This window comes from Diabrotica virgifera, chromosome 1, assembly GCF_917563875.1.
Source record: "Diabrotica virgifera virgifera chromosome 1, PGI_DIABVI_V3a".
In the NCBI taxonomy this organism is placed as follows: Eukaryota; Metazoa; Arthropoda; class Insecta; order Coleoptera; family Chrysomelidae; genus Diabrotica; species Diabrotica virgifera.
In genome coordinates, this window is record NC_065443.1 from 56,941,509 (window position 1) to 56,966,023 (window position 24,515).

The 24,515-nt window shown below is 34.6% G+C and overlaps 1 protein-coding gene across 1 annotated transcript in view; it reads right to left on the reverse strand.

Moving 5' to 3' along the window:
- Positions 1-24,515, reverse strand: part of LOC126890766 (zinc finger MYM-type protein 5-like) — a 42,913-nt gene that overhangs the window by 11,004 nt on the left and 7,394 nt on the right. Inside the window, exon 2 of the mRNA XM_050659951.1 lies at positions 1,992-2,822. Within this exon, the coding sequence (XP_050515908.1) occupies positions 1,992-2,822 (831 nt within the window). The remainder of the gene's footprint in view (positions 1-1,991; positions 2,823-24,515) is intronic.

Sequence of the window (24,515 nt, forward strand, 5' to 3'; positions counted from 1 at the left end):
CCACATTCCATTGCGGGCCCTGTAACCAGGATCAGGCTCGGGCCCCCCTATGTTCGCGTGCTATGCTATGTTTCAACAATTTACATGGTAATTTTTTAGTTTACAAATTTTATTTAAACTGATGATTATTGATATTAAGGAATAATTAAGGCTATTATTTTAATCTAAAAACCAAACTTTATTGACAAAATTGTTGCAAACATAAAGTAAATCATTTATATTTTACTGAAAGTACAGTACATTTCCATTTTGAGATTGATTTCTCTTACTGACCAAGAATAAAATTGAAGTTGACAAAATACTAAGAATGAGATTATAAGAAAGTTAGGAGCTAAACAATTAAAATGTTTTTTAAGTGTTTAATACACTGACAAGAAAACGCTTACTTTGATGTTTGATAGTCTATTTAATCATAGATTTCCTAGCTTTCTTTTCACTAAAATCATTTATAACATCAGAAAAGTCAACAGTTTTGGCCAATTCATTCTCAATTGCCAACATTGCCAGATGGTTCAGACGAGTTTGGCCAGTTGTGCTTCGTTGCCAAGTTTTAAGTGAATTAGACAACCTACTAAAAGACCTTTCAGCCGTTGAAACTGTCACTGGGATTGTACAGAAAAGTCGTATAGCTGTGCACAGGTTCAAGAAAATGGGCTGGAGGTTTTTCTCATATATTGAGTTTAGAAGCTTCAATGGGTCCTTTTCTGACTGGAACACTGTTACAAATACATTCTTCATATGAAGAGTTTCTTCAAATAGGGCTTCTGGATCAGCAAAGTCTGAAGGGTAATATGCAACGAGATTGGCAGTTTTAAGTTTCAGTTCCTCGTTGTCTAGATCCATGAAACCTAACACTGGAGCAAACAGGTTACAAATTTCTTCACAGCTTGCAAATCTGGTTTTCAAATCAGTCATGATGAAATCCAAAACAGGAAAGACCACAGAAGATTTGAAGTCCTGTGAAGCTTGTTGCTGAAGTTGCTCGGGCGTATTTTCAACACTAGATTTTCTTTTGAGAGAGAATTCTGGTATAATGCCAACTGCACCGGCGACGTGTTTTGCTTCGTTAAGAATGGTTTCCCATGAATCTCTTAGGGTCTGCAATTCAGTTAACAAATCTTTAATCAGTTGAGTTTCTGTGTTTAAGGAAATTCCTTTCCTTTGTATGATCTCATTTCTTTGATCAATGGAGGCCAAGATTTTGTGCCAAAACAATGATGTCAAGAGGCCTTTAAAAGATCCAAAGTACCTCTTCAGCGCGAAAACTGTGTTTCTGGCAGCTGGAGTCAAAGTAGGCAAATGATTTTCTTCCAGGAGCAGGTCCAAAACCTTGAGGATCGAAGGATAATGTTTGACAATTGGTCGTACAGCTTGAATTCTTTCACTCCAACGAGTCTCGGAAAGGCTTTGTAAAGACAAAGGGACGTGTTGCTTTAATAATTCCCAACGACCAGGGCTGCTGGAGAACAAAGAATAGAAACTATCAATGTTACCAAAAAATGTCACTACGTCGTGGTTCAGTTTTGCAGCATTGACACCAACTCTGTTGAGCGAGTGTGCTCCACAGGGAGAGAATATAGCAGACTGTTTTTTTTCAAGTATTCTTGATTGTACACCTTTAGTGTGTCCCCGCATGTTAGAGCCGTTGTCATATCCCTGAGCTCGACAGTCAGAAAGTGGTACTCCAATATTGTCTAAAGCGGACAGAATTTCATCAGTTATAACCTCACCTGTGTTCCCGCTAAAGTTCAGGAATTCAATAAATCTTTCACATACTTCGAATGTATTTTTTTCTTCATTTTGAAAAACATACCGTAGAATTAGTACATTCTGCTCCTGATGGGAAATGTCAGGGGTGGCATCAGCAATAATCCCATAGAATACAGACTCTTCTCGTTGGTGCAAAATAGTATTCAGTAGTTTTTTACCACAGAGAGAAATAAATTCATTCTGCGAGTACCATGAGAGATAGTGAGCTTGACCTATCATACTTTTTTTATTCAACTGGTTTTCTTTTACTTTGGCTAAATGTTCACGAGTTACTTCGTCATATTTTCCTATTAATTCCAATACTCCTAAAAAGTTTCCATTGTGAACATCACCGATCTGGGTATTTTCCCCTTGGAAAGCTAAACCTCTACTACTCAAGAATATTGTTGTGTCCAAAATTCGTTGAAGAATAGCTTTCCATCTTGTTGCTTCACAGTTAATAATCTGTTGCAGATTGCTGTCGACACCATGTCCTTTCAATGATATCTGAAGACTTTTCCATTCTAGGTAGTGTTTTCTGTGCTCAGAGCTTCTTTCATGCATCGAAAATAACCTGTATAATCGTTTGTATTGTTGTTTTTCAGGGAAAAAACCTTCTTTTGCAAGTTTACTTTTGTTTTGGTTTGAATGGAAAATGCTACAGGGTAAACAATGAATGCTGTTTTTTGTTTCACTCCACATTAACCATTCACGTGGAATTGCTTTACATGTTCTGTTGTCTGTTTTCATGTACAACAATGTTTCATGGAAATGTTTTCCTGAGGGGTCAGCTGGAAATGATTTTGATCTGGCCTGAAAAGCTTGAAAACCACCGTAGCACAATACTATTTCCTGCCGTATTTTATCACTCATCACCGCAGGCCACGTATTAGGATCGTCAAAATTAAAAGTTTTATTGTCATCGACAGTATCCTTACTAAGATTTGGATCAGCACTAGCACATTCGTCATTAGTTCCCTCACATACAGTAGACGTAGAAGCATTTTGGATTGAAGCTGAAGAAGGTTGGGTCTGTGAGGCTGATGTAGGTTCTGGATTAAATGACCAATAACCTAGAATTAATAATTATTTCACAACACTCTGACTTTGTAATAATTATATAGGCCTATTTGAGTTTTTAATCTATGATCCCCTGTAAATATTCTGCAATTAAAAAAAACAGGGCTAGGCCTGGGCCCCCCAGGAGCCCGGGCCCTGTGACCAGAGTTGCACCAGCCCCACCCTTGTGGGGGCTATGTGTTCGTCCCTAATTGTCCTAGGACAATTGTTTTTCTTTCTAAATGTGTATAAAAACTCAGTCTTTCCAAATCTGAACAAATAATTTTTCTGCGGGTAACGGTTAAAAAGTTATTCTAATTGTTTATAAGTAAGAAAAAATTCGACGTGTTTTGCAAAATAATTTTACACTGTTTAAAACTGCTCTTTGTCATTTTTTTTTAATTAAATTAATAGTGTAAATCTTTTTCTTCCATAAACTGTCAGAAGTCTTACTGTAACCTCGTAATTTTCTGACTTATAGTTTTGCAAAAAAAATTAATTTCGGAAAAAACAAATTAAATAACTTTTAAACTATTTGACCAATTGCTTTGAAATTTAAAAGATGATTTAAGCACCACAAGTCTCAGCAATTCGTGTAATAAGAAGGTTCTAAGTTAGTTTTTACATAAGTTATGAATATTTATAAAAACTCAAAAATTTATTATTTATTTTGCAATTTTCTAAGCAACCAATAAGGATTTACATATTCAGCGAACGCCATATTGAAATTTTTTAGACGATTTATGAGTTTCTTACTCTCAAATTTGATTAGAATGCTTCACTTTTTAGTAATAGACGAAAAAAGCGAAAATTTACCGTTTTTTGTTCTTCATTTGTTTATAACTATGTATATCATCAAAATTGGCTACAGGAAACATATAGGTTATTAATATAGATGTCCATACTACTAAAAAAATTTGGTTTCGGCCTGGAGGGGAATGTGTCAAGAGAAAAATCTTATTTCTCTGGACTAAATACAAAAAACAGTAAAATCTTGTATAAAAGGTATATTTAAAATCCCTCAAAAGGGCTACATCAAAATCACAACATAACTAGTTTTCGACTGGTTTACCAGTCATTATCAGTGCAAAATATTTGTAATATTTTAATATTTTAAACATCCTAGCTTAATGTAATATTTTAAACCAATGCCCAAGAAGCAATTGGACGTAATATTACGACGTCTTAACGTTGGATTAAATGCCCCAACGTTAATAGGCGACGTTGCGACGACGGTCAGAAAACCGCTATTTGCACCTAAGTGGGGAATAGAAATACGGGTTGCCTCGACGTCCCCCTCTCGACTTCTCAGCTCGAGATATTTTATCGTCAAATTACGTTGGTTTTTTAGGACTTTGGTCTTGTAAAGTAATAGTATAATATTCTCTACCACAGAAGTACGGCCGACACACTTAATTTTTACCAAATAGGTTAATAATCTTGGAGGATATTAAATCATCAGAAACTAAGATTCATGACGGCCTGTTGATACTTATTTAAGTAGGTTCCTTTTCTATTCAGAATATAACCTAAGTGACTTTTATAATTATTTTATTAATCATCTGCCTCATTGCATAATGCGGTCGAAAATTTACAAACGCAAGGAAGTGTACTGTTAAACTAGGTATAAAAATTGCTAAAAACTGAAAGCGCCTCAGAAATTTACAGATTAAATCGAACAAAACGGTAAAAATAGAAATAACCATCGTAATTAAGACCCATACAAAATTATCCTTGATTTATATATAAACAAAATTCGTTAATTAAAATAAAATATTCATTAAAATCTAGCAAAAAAATTGCGAAATAATATGTTTCAAAAAATGGCTGAACCATGGCGATCTTTCATTAATGGCGGATTTGACTCGCGACCTAAATTGCACTACATTTTAACTGATTTGGACAAGGACACCCCCTGCCGACCTTCAGTATAACCTATTTTTACGTTGCACACCTCGAATTTACCTATTGGTATACCTAATCCGTCCTAAAGTAAGTGCAAACAACCTGGTCTTGACGACAGACTCCCGACGACCGGTCGTCGTCGTGAACACGCCTTAATCTGGTGGTAGATGCTTGTGTATGTACATCAGGCAGCTTAAACCAAAGGGTTTTATGAATGCATTTATTAATCTACTTATAGTTGGTTATTTTTATTTGTTGCATATGTTTACCTCATGAAAATCTTTAGTCCCATTTTGAGTAATTAGCTGTTCAGGTTATGTATGTGCCATTTTCAGAAAGTTTAGCTTTTTGTCTGTAAAAGGATGTTGAATGTCTAAAAGCTTTTGATTTCTTTTTTCCACGCATTTCCCCTTCATTTTGAGACATTCTTTTTCTCAAATAACAACTATATATATATATATATATATATATATATATATATATATATATATATATATATATATATATATATATATATATATATATATATATATATACATCCTACTATCAATTTGGCATCGATACATTATGCATTTACCATCGATTTGGCATCGTCTTGCAAAGTGGCATCTGTATATCGATGCCACTTTACACTACCTTAATAACTTTTTTTCTGCACTTGTTACCAGAAGTCTAATCAACTCGGTAGTTAGAGATTTGATTTCTTGATGTTACTTTAATATATCAGCTTTCTTTGTTTATCCCTTACTAAGTTATATAAGTTTATTCCATAAAATGTTTGAGTCCAAAATGATGGTACAGTGAAAATATTATATACATTTAGTTCAGTGTTTTACCGTTTTGTCGCTGCCGCTATATACATGAAAACGTATATCCCACATTCATTATCAATCATTTTGGCATCAGAAATTTGGCATCACTGTTGAATATAATATTATCCACACCGAAAAATAGGCAATTTGAAAATGTATATATTATTTTCATCAACAAATCATTCTGGCATCATGTTGTTTTCACCCAATTTTGAAAAAATGTGAAAACTTTGTATTATCCACGTCCGTCTGTCCGTCCGTCTGTCTGTAATCACAACTCCTCCGTCAACATACCAGCTAGAATGACAAATGAGGTGTCAACTGAAAGCTGGTAATCCAAGGATGGTACTAAAGGTGAGATATTTGACCTTGGCGGTCTGTTTGTCGGTCTGTCCGACCGCGAATATAATTCCTCCATCATTATACCAGGTAGAATGACAAATGAGGTGTCAAATGAAAGCTTATAATCCAAGGATGGTACTAAAGGTGAGATATTTGACCTTGGCGGTCTGTTTGTCGGTCTGTCCGACCGCGAATATAATTCCTCCATCATTATACCAGGTAGAATGACAAATGAGGTGTCAAATGAAAGCTTATAATCCAAGGATGGTACTAAAGGTGAGATATTTGACCTAGTCTGTTTTTCCGTCGGTCCGTACGACCGCGAATATAACTCCTCCGTCATTATACCAGGTAGAATGACAAATGAGTTGTCAAATGAAAGCTTATAATCCAAGGATGGTACTAAAGTTGACATATTTGACTTACGCGGTCTGTGCGTCGGCCCCTCCGACCGCGAATATAACTACCAGCTTGAATGATAAATGAGGTGTCAAATAAAAGATTATAATCCAAGGATGGTACTAAAGGTGAGACATTTGACCTATGCTGTCTTTCCGTCGGTCCGTACGACCGCGAATATAACTTCTCCGTCATTATACCAGATAGAATGATAAATGAGGTGTCAAATGAAAGCTGATAATCCAACGATGGTACTAAAGGTGAGATATTTGACCCAAGCTGTCCTTCCGTCGGTCCGTACGACCGGTAATATAACTCCTCCGTCATTATACCAGGTAGAATGACAAACGAGGCGTCAAATGAAAGCTGATAATCCAAGGATGGTACTAAAGGTGAGCTATTTGACCTTGGCTGTCTGTCCGTCGGTCTGTCCGACCGCGAATATAACTCCTCGATCATTATACCAGGTAGAATGACAAATGAGGTGTCAAATGAAAGCTTATAATCCAAGGATGGTACTAAAGGTGAGATATTTGACCTAGGCTGTCTTTCCGTCGGTTCGTACGACCGCGGATATAACTCCTCCATCATTATACCAGCTTGAATGATAAACGAGGTGTCAGATGAAAGCTTATGATCCAAGGATGGTACTAAAGGTGAGATATTTGACCTAGGCTGTCTTTCCTTCGGTCCGTACGACCGCGAATATAACTTCTTTGTCATTCTACCAGGTAGAATGACAAATGAGGTGTCAAATGAAAGCTGATAATCCAAGGATGGTACTAAAGATGAGATATTTGACCTTGGCGGTCTGTCCGACCGCGAATATAACTCCTCCATCATTATACCAGCTTGAATGATAAATGAGGTGTCAGATGAAAGCTTATGATCCAAGGATGGTACTTAAGGTGAGATATTTGACCTAGGCGGTCTGTCCGTCGGTCCGTACGACCGGGAATATAACTCCTCCGTCATTATACCAGGTAGAATGACAAATGAGGTGTCAAATGAAAGCTTACAATTCAAGGATGGTACTAAAGGTGACATATTTTACTTAGGCGGTCTGTGCGTCGGCCCCTCCGACCGCGAATATAACTCCTTTATTATTATATCAGCTTGAATGATAAATGAGGTGTCAAATAAAAGACTATAATCCAAGGATGGTACTAAAGGTGAGATATTTGACCTAGGCTGTCTTTCCGTCGGTCTGTGCGACCGCGAATATAACTCCCCGATCATTATACCAGGTAGAATGACAAATGAGGTGTCAAATGAAAGCTTAAAATTCAAGGATGGTACTAAAGGTGACATATTTTACTTAGGCGGTCTGTGCGTCGGCCCCTCCGACCGCGAATATAACTCCTCCATTATTATACCTGCTTGAATGATAAATGAGGTGTCAAATAAAAGATTATAATCCAAGGATGGTACTAAAGGTGAGATATTTGACCTACGCTGTCTTTCCGTCGGTCCGTACGACCGCGAATATAACTTCTCCGTCATTATACCAGGTAGAATGACAAATGAGGTGTCAAATGAAAGCTGATAATCCAAGGATGGTACTAAAGGTGAGATATTTGACCTTGGCGGTCTGTCCGTCGGTCTGTCCGACCGCGAATATAACTCCTCGATCATTATACCAGGTAGAATTACAAATGAGGTGTCAAATGAAAGCTTATAATCCAAGGATGGTACTAAAGGTGACATATTTGACTTAGGCGGTCTGTGCGTCGGCCCCTCCGACCGCGAATATAACTCCTCCATTATTATACCAGCTTGAATGATAAATGAGGTGTTAAATAAAAGATTATAATCCAACGATGGTACTAAAGGTGAGATATTTGACCCAGGCTGTCCTTCCGTCGGTCCGTACGACCGGGAATATAACTCCTCCGTCATTATACCAGGTAGAATGACAAATAAGGTGTCAAATGAAAGCTGATAATCCAAGGATGGTACTAAAGGTGAGATATTTGACCTTGGCGGTCTGTCCGTCGGTCTGTCCGACCGCGAATATAACTCCTCGATCATTATACCAGGTAGAATGACAAATGAGGTGTCAAATGAAAGCTTATAATCCAAGGATGGTACTAAAGGTGAGATATTTGACCTAGGAAATCTTTCTGTCGGTTCGTACGACCGCCAATATAACTCCTCCGCCATTATACCGGGTAGAATTACAAATGAGGTGACAAATGTCAAAGTTTAGTAAAAATGACTCAAAATTAGTAAATTCGTATATCAATCCACGCAAAGTTACACGTAAAATTCAAATATCGTCTTCCAGTTCTACTTTCGATTACTTTGGGTGAAAACCTAGGACTTACGAAGTCCAATTACTTGTTTTGTTTAAAAATAAGGCATATCATAGACATGCCTTAGGCATCATAGAAGACAATGACACAGAAAAATCAAAACACAGCAGCATGTCAAAAAGGCCTTAGTTATGTATCTTCGGTCCTGTTAGTCCAATCGTGATGTATAGCACCTCAAATGATAGGATTTGACAAACAGAATACAATGACATAGAAAAATCAAATACAACAGCATGTCAAAAGGGCCTTAGTAGCGTATCTTCGGTCCTATTAGTCCAATCGTGACGTACAGCATCTTAAATAATAGGACTTCATAAATAGAATCAAATTTGACACAAGCAAATCAAATACAGCAACAAGTCAAAAGGGCCTTTGTTATGTATCTTCGGTCCTATTGGTCCAATCGTGACATACAGCAACTCAAATGATAGGGTTAAACGAACAGAATACAATGGCACAGAATAATCAATTACAGCAACATGCTAAAAGGGCCTTATTTACGTATTTTCGCTCCTATTGGTCCAATCGTGGAGTACAGCACCTCAAATAACTGGATTTGTCAAATAGAATACAATGACATAGAAAAATCGAATACAGCAGCATGTCAAAAGGGCCTTAGTCTTGTATCTACGGTCCTATTGGTCCAATCGTGATGTACAGCACCTCAAATAATAGTATTTGACAAATAATATAAAATGGCACAGAAAAATCAAATACAGCAACATGTTAAAAGGGCCTTAGTCATGCAGCTTCGCTACAATTGATCCAATCGTGACGTACAGCGCCTCAAACGATGGGATTTAACGGGCAGAATGCGACTGTAGACAAATCAAAATGGCGGCATGTAATAGCACCTTAAAATTGTAGAAATAAAATGGATTAACGCACAGAGGTGCATGACATATTATGTGACAGTATTTAACAAATTGAATACGATTACATATGTCCAGTTTTTGACAAGTGACTTCTCTACATGATAAACGCGAAAAGGCTCCGTTCGGTCACTGTTCGACATAGGCCTCCCGTTCACTGCATATATCCACTGCTTCCTGAAGCCGTGACATAAGAGGATAGAATTTAACGAATTAAACGACAAAGAAGACTAAACAAGGCAGCGTGCGGGAAAAACAAGACCATCCTTTGTATACTCCACAGGAAAGCATTATATATTCAACGTTAGAATTATGTTATAGTATAAGGGTATATATTTTTAAATGATAAAAATATATTTTTTTATTTAGTACATTCCGTACGTTTTTTAAACATGATCAGGAGAATTTGTTGCCTGAAGTCTATAAAAGAATTTCCTAACAATCCTTGTGTTATGGATAATTTTTGAGAATGTGTTTAAAAGGTAGCTTACATGCTTATTGTTCAATGGTCTTATCACTTTTAAGCGCTTGTCTTTTTGTAGGGCTATTAATTGTGATTTCAACCATTCTTGCGGGACAATGCCTTTTCAGTAAATGAAGTGAATATTGTTATACATTTAATTTTTTTCCTCAATTAATTGGATGCCCCCTACTGGTGTTTGGTCTAAGCTTACAGCTTTTCCCCATTGAAGCTATTTTATAACTAATTATAATTAGGGGTACGGAATTTTCGCAAACAAAAACATGAATTTCGCATTTACTTTTTTTATAATTACAAAATTTCGCATTTATTTTTAACTACGAGTAAAACAACAGAAAACATTAATTAAAAGCTAACATCGTTGTAATTTCGACATTCGACTCTTTAAGAGCTGTTCTTCGATCTGTCACTACAATATTATATGTGCTGAAGAATCGTTCTGCGTCTACGCTGTTCGTTGGACTCCAAATGCTCTGTAATGCTGCTTTAGCAAATGACGGAAAACTGCACTGTGTAGCAATTGTGTCTTGTGTCACACAGATATAGGTCATCTGTTGCAAATTCTTTGACTCGATCACTCAAAATTGTTTTAGGGCGTCCCATTTTAGGGGATACTTTAAGTAACTTTATGTTACTATGAAAACTTTTTTGATAGACCATGTTCTTAATAAAAATTGACGGAATGAGCACTGATTGTCATGTTTGACTAATTTATATGTTTAGAAAATAAGAATTAGCCGACTTTTATTCCTACTTAGATTTTTACCAATACAAAAGACCGAAATGCAGATAACAACAGTCGGATTATTTATATTTCTCAAAGAATCAACATTGAAAAATATCAATTCCTTATCTTATCTTTATCTATTTAATGATGAACAATGAAAGTTCCTTCTGTTTCAACACGTGTTAGAAAAGTAAACAACCTTTCAAAAATTATGTACAATAGAAAACTTTCCGTAAAATCTTTCCATGCCTTATTTACTACGTAACTACCTACTTATTTACGGGCGAGTTGGGCACCTGCAGGTATTTCGCGGAAATAAACAAAAACTCCGTATTTCACATTTATCGCATTTATGTTCAAAATTTCGCCGAAATTCGCATCTATTTCGTAAAAACGAAAATTCCGTACCCCTAATTATAATAAAACAGTTGGTCCAGAATCATTATCTCGTTGACTGTTTCTTGTTTATCGTTGATAATTCTGCCGTTTGAACCTTCTGATAATCCATATATTTTCTCTATCTGCTCTTAAAGTGTGTTTATTATATTATTTTCTTTCTCATTTAATTTACACCGATCCAGACTAGTATAGCTCCATATAACAGTTCTAGTTCTGCAGTAACGAATCAATACTTTTATTTAGCACATTAATTTTTGTTTTGTCTTCGGGTCTATTAAATCATTTTCTTGCACTGTTTCTCGCAATTTTTAATTATCCATTTATTACTCTACTTGTCTTATTTTTTGAATATACGACTTGAATAAAGACTTTAATGTTTTTCCAGTCGTTATTGTTTAGTAGACCGGAATATTGAGATATTAATTCTTTACATTACATATTTGTCTTTCGGTGATTTTCTATTATTAATATGAAGCTGGAAGTGTTAGGTTACACTGGTTTTTGATATTTGGTCCAGAGTTCCCTCTTAATTCTTTTGTCGGATTTCTCTTTAATATTATCGCAGCTGCATGCACTGGTACTAGGTTCTGAGTGCTCAGGTGACCTTTGAAGGACTCCCAATTACTCTATTTCGTCCACTTCTTCTGAGGTGGGTTCAGAAGTGGATATCAACTTCTATTCCATTATTCCATATCTATTTATATGCCATCTAATGATTTTACTTTAAATTTAGCTGCTTGATCTTCTTCATGAGTAATAAATGTTTTGTTATTTTTTCTACTTAGCATAAAGCATTAGAAAGTCTGTAAGCTTTTTTTATGAACTGCTGAAGTGCGTCCTATAAAAGTAGACATATTTTCAAGAAAAACATGTTTTCATGAAAATTCTTTAATTTTATTCAATATGTTCAATACAGCGATTTTAACGGTTTTACAAATTTTTTATGTCGATGCCGTGCGCATAATACGATTCTGAAAGCTCTGAAAAATAGTTATTTTTTTCTTCAATTATCTCAGCTGATTTTTTTATTTACGAGTCATTTCTTCAGATTTGGGAACACTTAATAATCGGAGGGGGCCAAGTCAGGAGACTAAGCCGCATGAGAAAGTAATTCGAACCCCAACTCGAATTTTTGCTACTGTGACAACGCTCTTGTGAGTCGATGTATTGTCTTAGGTCTTGAGAACACTTTAAAGAACACTTTTTTCTTCTGCTTATGGAGTCGTTTTTCATTCATCACATACCGGAACTCACCACATAAATTTTGAAGCCCCTGACATCAAAACTGTATTAAATTATATGTGATCTAAGTAAGTTATAGAAAAAGTCAGAATAGATAGAGTAGAACCCTTATAAAAAAATTGTAACAAGCAATTGGACATCGTAAGTTCTAATTTTTCACCCAAAGTGACCGGAAGTTGAACCGGCAGTCGATATTTGAACTCTTCGTGTAACTTTTTGTCAGTTGATATGACGGATGAATTTTGTTCACCGACAGACATGGACGAACAGACAGGCATGAAACCGGAAGTATGTATTTGTTCTGGTCTTTCTTAGTCGCGTTGAATAATAGTATGTACTATTTCGACGAATTTAAAACAGTACTTTCGGTTGCAACTCTGGAACCGCCAGTCCGAGGTCAAACTTCTCACATGTAATATCATATTTTGGTTATAGGCTTTCATTTGACACCTTATTTGTCATTCTTTCTGTCCTACTAACAGAGGAGTTGTGTTTATTGACGGACAGACATGGATAATTCTAGGTTTTCACATTTAATAATAAAAACAATAATTATATAATTCAGTTAACCTGACTATGTTATTGTGATAACGACTTCTTATCTAAAAGTGACAACGGCAATCATTCCATTCACTCACGGTAAAATATCGCAAAACCTCCAGATTTTAAAGAACCGCTTGGATTGACATGAAATTTGGCACACACGTAGCTAAAATGCCAAAGAAAAAAATGAGATTATGCCGATATGTTCTCTTGTCCTGGATGTGACTTTCACCCCTTCTTGGGGGTGAAAAAACATACGTTCAAAATAAATCCGGGAGTGGATAAACTGACTAATTTTAATTCTAAGCAAATTTTGTTCTATAAAAGTTTTAAACGGCTGAAAATATTATAAGAATTTTTTGCTCTACATTGTGCTTTCTATCTATACCTTTAAGGAACGCACTATTTTCGGGGACACCCTGTATATGATCTGTAAGTTGCATTGGTTAAAAATGCTTATTTTTGAAAGGGGTTTTGTTGAAAGGGCTCGAACGAATCACTAGTCACGAGTATGTATATGCAAATTTTAAACAGCCATATCTTAACCAAGTTTTGTCTTCCAGAAAATCAAAAAATCCCAAATATTTAAAAAAGCAAAACCTACATTTTTTACTCTTTAAGATATTTGGTATCACTAATAATTTTAAAGTTATTTTGAAAAAAGTCTTTTTTTTCAAAATTAAAGATTTAAAATTTACTTTAAAACCAAATTTTTTCACAAATAAGCACTTTGAACTGATGAAACTTACAAACACAAACAATACATAAAGTTACTTGTGAAGTGGTAACGATTAATTCCATTTGGGCTGTTAATTAGAGGGATATTTTTACGATATTTTTAACCAAAAAATAAGGAACAACTGTATTTTGAGCGTAACTTGCTTACTCTTGCTGCTAGAAACTTTTTAAAAAAATAAAAATAAACGTTTTCTTAAACACTTTAAAAAAGTTGTAATAAGTTTTCCCAGAAAAGTGTTTCATTTTTTTTATTTCACGTTAAAATATTCGATTTGGAATTTGACATATAAGAGCTTATTTTTCACTATAGTCTGTTTTTAAACCAAGAGGAGTAATTCAAATTTCCCGCGCCGTAAACCTTGTTTGTAATTGGTACAACCTCAGGCAATTTTACTCATATCAAATTTTGACAATAATGACATTTATAAAATTTTAACACTATTGGCATTTCATAGGTTAGTCTATTTATTTTATCAGCGATTTTTGCATTTTCTGCGTTATTCCTTTTATTTTTAGATTTTTAGTCAATATTACCGTCAAAGGCCGATATGATCAACCAAAAAAGAAGATGTATCTGAAGATATTTCTAGTGACTTTCTTGGGTGTGAATCTGTCTTTTTACCCTAATAGCACAAGGACGTCCAATGGACGTTCATAGGACGTCCTTTACGGACTTTAAGGACTCCGTTTACGTCCGAGGAACGTCCTTTATACGTCCTATTTTGGTCAAAATGTCGCGCTACCGAACGTCCATTGGACGTCCATCTAAGGTCCGAGGGGACGTAAATTGGACTTTAATCGGACGTAAATTGGACCTTAATCGGACGTCCTAGGGGACGTAAATTGGACCTTAACAGGACGTCCTAGTTTGGTCCAAAGCCACATTGCCAAATGTCCAATGGACGTCCACCTAACGTCCGAGGGGACCTAAATTGGACCTTAATCGGACGTAAATTGGACGTTAATCGAACGTAAATTGGACCTTAATCGGACGTAAATTGGACCTTAATCGGACGTCCTAGGGGACGTAAATTGGACCTTAACAGGACGTCCTAGTTTGGTCCAAATGCCTCGTTGCCAAACGTCCAATGGACGTCCATCTAACGTCCAATGGACGTCCACCTAAAGTCCGAGGGGACGTTCGGTAGACGTCAATTCGACCTTCATAGGACGTCCCAGTTTGGTCCAATGTCGTGCTGCCGAACGTCCATCTAACGTCCTGAGAGGACGTTCGGTGGACGTCTAGCGACGATATTTAGACCTGTGGAGAATGTATTGTGGGAAATAAAAAATACATTTTTTAAGGAACTTATATTACATCTTATATTAAATTACAATTATTGGATATTACATTATTTACATTAAATTACAATTACACTTCTCCAAGAAATTAACGCACCACCTTAAAATGATGCATTTTTGATGTCTCGAATTTCCTAAACCTGTTGTCCAATCTCAGTGATTTTTTTTATAATATTATAGCCTAGGCTACAGGTTACCTCCTTAAGCTTGTCATGAACGGGGAGCTATACTGTAATATATTATGTATATTATATCATATCACTCCCTATAGAAATGAGTGAGCCTGGAGACACGGAACTAATGGTTCCGTGTGTGCAGGCTCACTCATTACTATAGAGAGCGATGTGATATAATATATATTACAGTATATAGCTCCCCGTGCATGACAAGCTTAAGGAGGTAACCTATAGCCTAGGCTATAATATTATAAAAAAAATCACTTAGATGGGACAACTGGTTTAGGAAATTCGAGACATCAAAAATGCTCAATTTTTAAGGTGGTGCGTAATGGGCTCTATATTATACATATACATATTATTTCAAATCGACACCTTGCTCATTTGGAGATAATTGATAATTTCTTAAAAAGAAGATATTCTATCTATGTATACTTATTATACAGAGAGCACGTAAAGGTTGGAATAAATTCATTTTTTTTTGAGAATGGAGGATTTTGGAGAAAAATCCCGAAACAGGTCAATTTTTGTTTTTAAATTACGACTTTTTGGCATATATATCATACTAGTGACGTCACCCATCTGGGCGTTATGACGTCATCGATGATTTTTTTAAATGAGAATAGGAGTCGTGTGATAGCTTATTTGAAAGGTAATTCAATTCTCTATTCAGTAATATAAACATTAACATAATTATTTATACAGGGTGTCCAAAAATTTTTTTTTTGATTAAATTAATTGACATGGAAGGAAGAATGTATGTAATTTATTTAATTCAAAATATATTTTACTGCTCTCAGAAAACAAAAAAATGTTTATTAGAAAAATATTCATGGCTTTTCGCTTAAATTAAATATTCAAACTGTCACGAGGCTGGTGGGTGGCTGCTTTAATATTGAATTTAAGCAAAAAACAATATTTATTTGCCAAATAAACATTTTTTGTTGTCTTCTGATAGCAGTAAAATGTATTTTGAATTAAATAAATTACGCACATTCTTCTTTTTATGTCAATTAAATTAATTCAAAAAAATTTTTTTTGGACACCCTGTATAGATAATTATGTTAATGTTTATATTACTGAATAGAGAATTGAATTACCTTTCAAATGAGCTATTATACGATCCCTATTTTCATTTAAAAAATTCATCGATGACGTCATCACGCCCAGATGGGTGACGTCACTAGTATAATATATATGCCAAAAAGTCGTAATTTAAAAATAAAAATTGACATGTTTCAGGATTTTTTTCCAAAATCGTCCATTCTCGAGAAAATGAATTTATTCCAACCTTTACGTGCTCACTGTATAGTGTAATATTATATTATAATATTATAATAATCATTCAACTTTTGTCTAATTTTTTTTCATCCGCCTTCGCTTTCTGTCTTTAGATAATTCAATATTATAAATAGATTATAAAATACTGAGATAAATACTTTTTGCTTACTAGGTACAATAACCAACCCAATCTGTTTGACAAAAGAACTTTATGGGTAGAGGTAATAAGTTAAGACGAACAAAAGGCGACCGCGGTAGCGAAACTTTCCTTTAACAATTGTAATTCAAAATTCAAGGAAGTCTATACTTTATAGAAAATCAAAAAGATTGGCTAGAATACAAATATGTACTTATACAGAGTGTTTGGTAAAGAATAGGCCATAGATTAACCTTAGATTTCGGAGGGTAAAATAGGTCGATTTAAGTTAACTTACGTTAGTACTAAAGTTGATAATAACCGAAATACAAGGTGTCAAATTTAAACTTTTATTTTATTTATTCTTGAATATTTCCTAACAAACATGGGATAATATCACGAAATTTGGTAAGCGGGGTTTTTTTGGGACAAGAAATCTAAATTCAACACCAAAATTGATGTATTGCCCAGGAAATAATCAAGAATAAAATAAAAGTTTAAATTTGACACCCTGTATTTCGGTTATTATCATCTTTCGTACTAAAGTAAGTTAGCTTAAATCGACCTATTTTAAGCTCAGTAATCCAAGGTTAAGCTATGACCTATTTTTTACCAAACACCCATAAGATTGAAAAATGTATGAAAAATATACCAGAAAGAATAAGAAATATATATCAAAGAGCATGAAAAAATATGCAAATGTAATAAAAAACGTAAATAATACCAATGTTTGGATACCAGTTGTCCTGGCTGGTGGTTTTTTCCATCATTCTCGGTGAGTTTGTCCTCTAGGCCATCAGGGATCGATAGGCTATGTCCAGACGGTGGTAGCAGCAGAGTCTGAATGCTTCCTCTTTGACGTTCACTTACCAAGAAGTGACTGGCTGCAACGTGGAGCTCCAGTAGCTGTCTGGGGTTGATGGCTCCGAAAACTCCTCATCTGATCGAGGAATCAGGAACATAGACTGTTTCGGCACTTCAGAAAAACTCCAGGAGCAGGAATCCTCAGGGTGGTAGATTAAAATGTTGTGCGCCTATGTCAAAGGGGCACATAATAATCCATTGGATGGGCTTATGCATTGATGCTCTAAATGGCCCGATGAGGCGGTCGGACTCTGTGTTATGTTGTGAAACAGCGTCTTCATAGTTTTACGTAATATATAGTATATGTATAAGTATATTATACTTTAATTCATATATAATATAATTTCTTACATTATGAAAATCAGTGGTTAATGAATAAAACTCTACGCGGGAGCCCTAACGACGACAACGACTGAGAGATCAACTCTCCAACTTCGAACTGATATCGGTGGGTGAATCGAAAATCTATCGCCTATCGTTATAGTTTTGTGAACAGAGGAACCAAGTAGTGGGGGTGATTTTCAGACGTCCACAAAAAGTCCGTATTTCGTCCAGTACGGACGTCCAAAGGACGTTCGTATTTATTCCACCATCGGACGTCCACCATCGAACGTCCACCATCGGAAGTCCGAAGGACGTATATATTTAGTCCACCGTATTCATATTTATTCCACCCGAAGTACGTCCAACGTCGGACGTCCAAAGGACATCCATTTATAGTCCATAGACATTAGGACTAAGACTGGACCTATTTTGGGCACGGCCACGTATATTCAACTTCAAAAAGATGCTCTTAAGATTCATTTTTAGTACAGATACATTGATAAAAATTATATTTTTGCTTACTAGAATTAATTAGCAAACTTATGTCATCTTGGTAACTAGAATAATAAAACATTGTAACAAATAATTTACAAATAAGATTTTCACACTTTACAAAAAAAAAAGCAAAAACATGTTTAGAATATTAAACTGTGCAATTTTGAATTAAATATAATTATCTTTTCGATGTAAACTATTTTATTAACATAATTAAGTTAATATTTTATTGAATTATTTTGCTATTTTATCCCGTAATTCGTATAATATGTCGAATATGGACGATCAGCAAACGTCCGTATTTCGTCCAGTACGGACGTCCAAAGGACGTTCATATTTATTCCACCCGAAGAACGTCCAACATCGGACGTCCGAAGGACGTACATATTTAGTCCACCGAAGGACGTCCAACGTCGGACGTCCGAAGGACGTACATATTTAGTCCACCGAAGGACGTCCAACGCCGGACGTCCAAAGAACGTCCATTTATAGTCCATGGACGTTAGGACCAAAAATGGACCTATTTTGGACGTCCAGAGGACGTCGTGTGCTATTAGGATTAGTTTACCTACTCCTCTTGGTTTTAAAACAAAGCTTAGCAATAACTCTGCTTCTACTGGGTCTACAGACCTGACACATATACCATTTTTTCACTTTTCTATAAGCTATATTTGCTATTTGCTATTTTTTTTTTTCAATAAAGTAGGTACCTACTTTTTGAGTTATTTGCGAAAAACCGTCTAAAAACGTGTTTTTTTTTTGAAAAATGAACATATTCACTCGCAAATATCTCTAAAAGTATTGACTTAGTGAAAAACTCTATAAAATAGAAGTTGCTTAGAATTAGTCAGTTTATCCAATTCCGGACTTATTTGAACGTATTTGTTTTCATCCCCGATAACGGACGAAACTCACCTCCAGATCAAAAGCACATATCGACACAATATCACTTTTTTTCTTTAACATATTAGCTATGCGTGTCCCAAATTTTATGTCAAACCAAGCGTTTCTTCAAAATTCTGAACAAAAACCGTAAGTAAATTAAATGAAAATGTAAAAGGTACATTCCATGTCAAATCACTCAGGCAAAAAAATTTGGATCTCCGATTTGTCTGAAAATTGGTATATAGCTTCTGCGGGACGTAAAAAGAAGATATTTAAGGTCAAAAAATCTTTTTCTTCTTTTTTTCTTAAAATGTTATTTTATGCGATTTTACAGTGATTTGGTGTTTATTTAAACAGATTTGCATTTTCTGTCGTAAAGTATCAATGAAAAACATAATATTTTAATAGAAATGACTCAAAAATGTCATTATATGGCATTATAACAAGTTATTTTGAATCAAAACAAGATTTTGATCAAATTTTATAGTGTAAAAAACGCTAAAATACCGTTTTTTACATTTTCCTCCATTCCCAAAATACATCATCATCGATTTGGCTAAAAATTTGCCCGCAGATAGCTAAAAGATAGGACTTTAAGTGGTTAGAAGGATTTGAATTATATTACAATACCAAAAAAGTTACATGCAGTAATATCATACTCAAAAGTATATATTAGTCCAGTCGGGATAGCATTTGACCTTGAATGCCAAGCTGCACAAAAATTTATTTTTCTGATCTTTAGGGGAGTCAATAGTAGCCTAAATTTAAAATCGCGAATGAATTCCTCCGTTACGTTAGCGGCCATCTTGATTTTAAAGGAGAACCTGTTTTGCTCAATATCTCCGCCATTTTTAACTTTTCGACAAAAATGGAAGGAACTGAAATTGTTCCAAATAAATCGTATTTACAATTATTACAATTTCTTTTTAAAAATTTTTGTCGTGAGGTCGATATTTTCGAGATAATTTTACTTACAGTAGACGCCTATATTTTTGACTATAATATTGCATGTAACTTTTTGGGTATTGTAATATAATTCAAATCCTTATGACCACTTAAAGTCCTATGTTTTGTCTATCTGTGGGCAAATTTTCAGAAGTCGATTATGATGCATTTTGGGAATGGAGAAAAATGTAAAAAAAAAACGGTATTTTAACGTTTTCTACACTATAAAATTTGATCAAAAGCTTGTTTTGAATCAAAGTAACTTGTTATAATGCCATATAATGACATTTTTGAGTCCCTTCTATTAAAATATTATGTTTTCCATTGATACTTTACGAGAGAAAATGGAAATTTGTATAAATAAACACCAAATCACTGTAAAATCGAATAAAATAACATTTTGAGAAAAAAAGAAGAAGAAGATTTTTTGACCTTAAATATCTTATTTTTACGTCCCGCAGAAGCTATATACTAATTTTCAGACAAATCGGAGGTCCAAATTTTTTTTTGCTCCAAAATTGAGTGATTTGAAATGGAATGACACAAAATTAATTTTTCAAACAAATATTTTAAGTCGTTATGAGAAAATTATAATTTAACAGAGGAAATAAAATAAACACAATTCAACTCGTAAAATATTTGGACCCTTACCAGCCGAACAGGTAAAGAACCCACCTTTTATATAGTTCATAATATACCTTTTCTACCTGGCCTCAAACGCTCGATATTTTTAACTCGTGGCAACATCGATTGACGGCAAATACACCGCAAATACACATTTTTATGTGGTGGAAGTCAAAATGGCTGTGAAGTGTAAAAATTTTTGTTTATAATTTAAATTTTTAAAATCAAAATTTTAGAAACCTGAGAACGATACAGGGCATTAAAAAATGCGCTCAACAAACATACACGAATTAAAATTCGAAAATGATAGTATTTCTTAGTGATGCCAAATGACTGCAACATGAAAAGATGACATAATGATAGCGGGATGTATATATATATATATATATATATATATATATATATATATATATATATATATATATATATATTGTTGTGATCTTGATTATTGATATGAGATGATAATTTTATATGTCATTTAATTTAATCAATGCATTACTAATAATCTAATTAATTTACCAGATCACATATCAATATGTTTTCAATCTCAGGGCTTTTTATAAAATTAATTACTTACATACGTGGCTTCTAAGTATTTCTTAATGGTTCCTAATCGGGATAGGAAAGAAAAGAGTAAAATAATAACACATATGGGTTACAATTGTAATCAAAATATTGTTTATTTTATTTAAATGGCAATCACTGCTTAATATTTGCTATATCTTATTATTCTTAAACATAACATTTACACATGGGAATCTTATTTCCTTTTGATTTCCAATTGAAAGTTTTTATTAACATTTAACTATTATGATTTATTAGCAACAATTCTATTTAAGTTTGATGAAGCTTTTCTGATATTATTGATTATGTTTCTTCAATTTTAAATGTGGTATTTACTACGAAAAAACCCATACATTCATGTCCAAACAAATGAGACTGACCTTTTTCTGGTGCACTGAGAATGTCTTCACACAAGACCCATTTCCTGCTATCCTTGGCTGCAATCCAAACCTCGTCCTGGCTTCCAGTAATGTTCTCCTCTGAAACTAGCTCGTATAGCTCTCGTTTCCTGCTTCTGTCGTGATGCTGTGTTCTACCTTTTTCGAAACTGCAATCAGCTACCGGGAACTCTTGGCTCAAGGAGGTTCTTTTACTCTCAAACCTGGCCTACCTCTCGTTCTACGATAGATACTCCACACTCACGGAACTACACAGACTTTCTCACTCTCCGTACACTACCGTCTACTACTCGACTTCACTTCTCCACCGCTCAAAACATTCTGATCTCTATTTGTCATTCATTCCCCTACTTTCTAAATATCCCTTCCAGATTCACAAATCAAAATTCCACCACCAACTCTCATTCGCAGTATTCCTCAAAACCAATTTTTTAAACTTTCTAAATATGCTTAATGGATTTCAAAGAAAATAGTTAATTCCCATTCTAAAATTACTTTCTACTATATACAAATTTTAATGACCTATTCTCTATTTCCACTTAGTCTTATTTAGCATCGGCTAATGATCGATCCTTCCGCGAACAACGATAATGACCTATTAACGATTTCACTTGAGTCTTATTTAATCACTTCTTAAAATTAAATATAACAATTTGTTGTATACAGGTTGTTCTAAATTTATATGCCCGTGGTTGAGAAAATTGAAAATATTTTATATTAAATTGAATTTTGTCTATAATTATCAAATTTTAATTTTCATATCAAATAGAAATATAACAAATCCCCGCCTTGTATTCGATAAAATTTATCTGCATTTTTAAATAAATTTTCTCGAGGCAAAACCAACTCCCTGTATATTTCCTTACTTTAATCTACGTCTTATACCCCTTCTTCTTGTATTACTCTAATTAGTCCCACCTGTAGAGTAATTGTTTCCTTATTTTCAGTGTCCTCATCCTGTGTTAGAGTGTCGGCTATTATGTTGTCTTTCCCTTTTTCCCATATCAATCTTCTGTCTTTTTCCTCAGATTTTTCACATACTTTTACCGTGTATTCTGCATCCTCGTTTTCATATGCCTCCTCTTCAAATGCCGCTGTTTCGATCATATCTTTTTCGCTTTCATTTGTTAGCTTTATTTCTTCTTCTCCTGAGCTCATCGCTTCTTTTGAGGAATCCCAGTTTTCTTTTGCTTTTGATACTCTCAATTTTTCTTCTTCTGGGCTCAACTCTTCTTTTGAGGAGCCACAGGTTTCATTTTCTTTTGTCTTTTTCTGACTTTTTCTCCCTTTTCTTCTTTGTCCTTGCTTCGTTGCCAAATTCATTTCCACTGTTTGTTCTTTACCTGATTCGTCCGTATTTTGTTTCTCCTGTTCCTTGTCCTGTTCTTCTTCTTTTTCTTCTGTTAGATTCATCGTATTATTTTTAAAATCTATCACTACATGTTTTTCTGCCAATTCGTCAACTCCTACTATCATGTCATGTGACATGTTTGGCATTATTACACATTGTAGTGCATACATCTTCTTACCCAGTCGTACTATTACTCGTATGCCTTCATTTATAGTTGCCAATGTCCGTTTGTTTGCGCCCACTAAATTTACCCTAGGTATTTTGTAAATTAAATTTGTTAAGTTAACTTCTTCTATTAGTTTTCTGTTGACCAATGTTATTTCAGATCCAGTGTCTATCATAATTTTAATTGGTTTCTCGTTGATAAATCCATCCACAAATTTTAAATTAACTCCATTTTTCTTTTCGTTGTTTCTTGCCAATTTAATAAACTCCTTGGGGTTACAAAAGATTCCTGTTTGATTTTTGGTTTTTAGTGAGCGCCGTCGTGAAAAAACGCCGGTTGCTCATCGTAGTTTATATTTTCGTCATAATGTCTCTCTCCGTCATATTCATCTGTCTGGGTATTATTTACTTCTCTTCTATTTTCTCTTGGTCTGTCGGATCTGTTTCGGTTTTCTCGATATCCCTGTTCATTTTGTCTACCATTATTTCTGTTTTCTTGATTTGCGAGTGTGGTGTTTCTATTCTGGTATTCTCGATTTCTGTCCTCATTCCATTGCCTATTTCTTTGTTCATAATTTCCTCTTCCGTTGTCTCTATTTTCGTTTTCCCTTCTGGGATTAAATTCTCGTCTTGTATAGTCCCTCCTATTTTGATTTCTATCTCTGTAATCCTGTGTTTCTCGGAGCCTGTAATCTTCTCGCGACCTTCTTGATTTTCTTTCTCTTAAACGTGATTCTCTTATTTGTAGGAATTGGCATAAACTATCTATGTCTTTGTAGTTTTGCAATGTGATATGGTCTTCCAGCGTTTCTTCGAAATGTCTTGCAATCAGTTCGACTAATTGTTCCGATGAGTAATTATATTGTAGATGTTTTGCGTTATAGTAAATTTGTAATGCATATGTCCTTTCTGATATACCCATCCTATCATTGTATTTCCCATTTTGCAATTCCTTGTTAATTTCCAATTGTTGGACTTTTCCCCAGAAATAATTCAAAAATTTTTGTTCAAATTGTTGCCAACTGTCAAATTCTTCTTCTTTGCAATCGAACCATAGGCTTGCTTCATATTTTAGATGGTTTCTGATAGTTTCTTTTGCTGTTTCGAAATTTCCGATGTGCTGTATTTTCTTTTTCAGGCTATTTATGAACGGCACTGGGTGTAATCTTCTTACATCCCCGCCAAACCTTATCTTCACGTCATCTGTGCTATGTATAACATTTTCTCTTCTTTCTCCTACATTTTGTTGAATATTGATTTCCGCAATCTTTCTTTCCATTTCTTCTCTGATTGCTTGAATAGCGTTTTCAAACTTGTTTTCCAAACTTTCCATTTCTTTTTTCTGGCAATTCGTTATCTCCTTTATTTTATTTTGAATTTTCATTTCTTGTTCTTTCATGTGATCCTTAATTTTCATTTCAT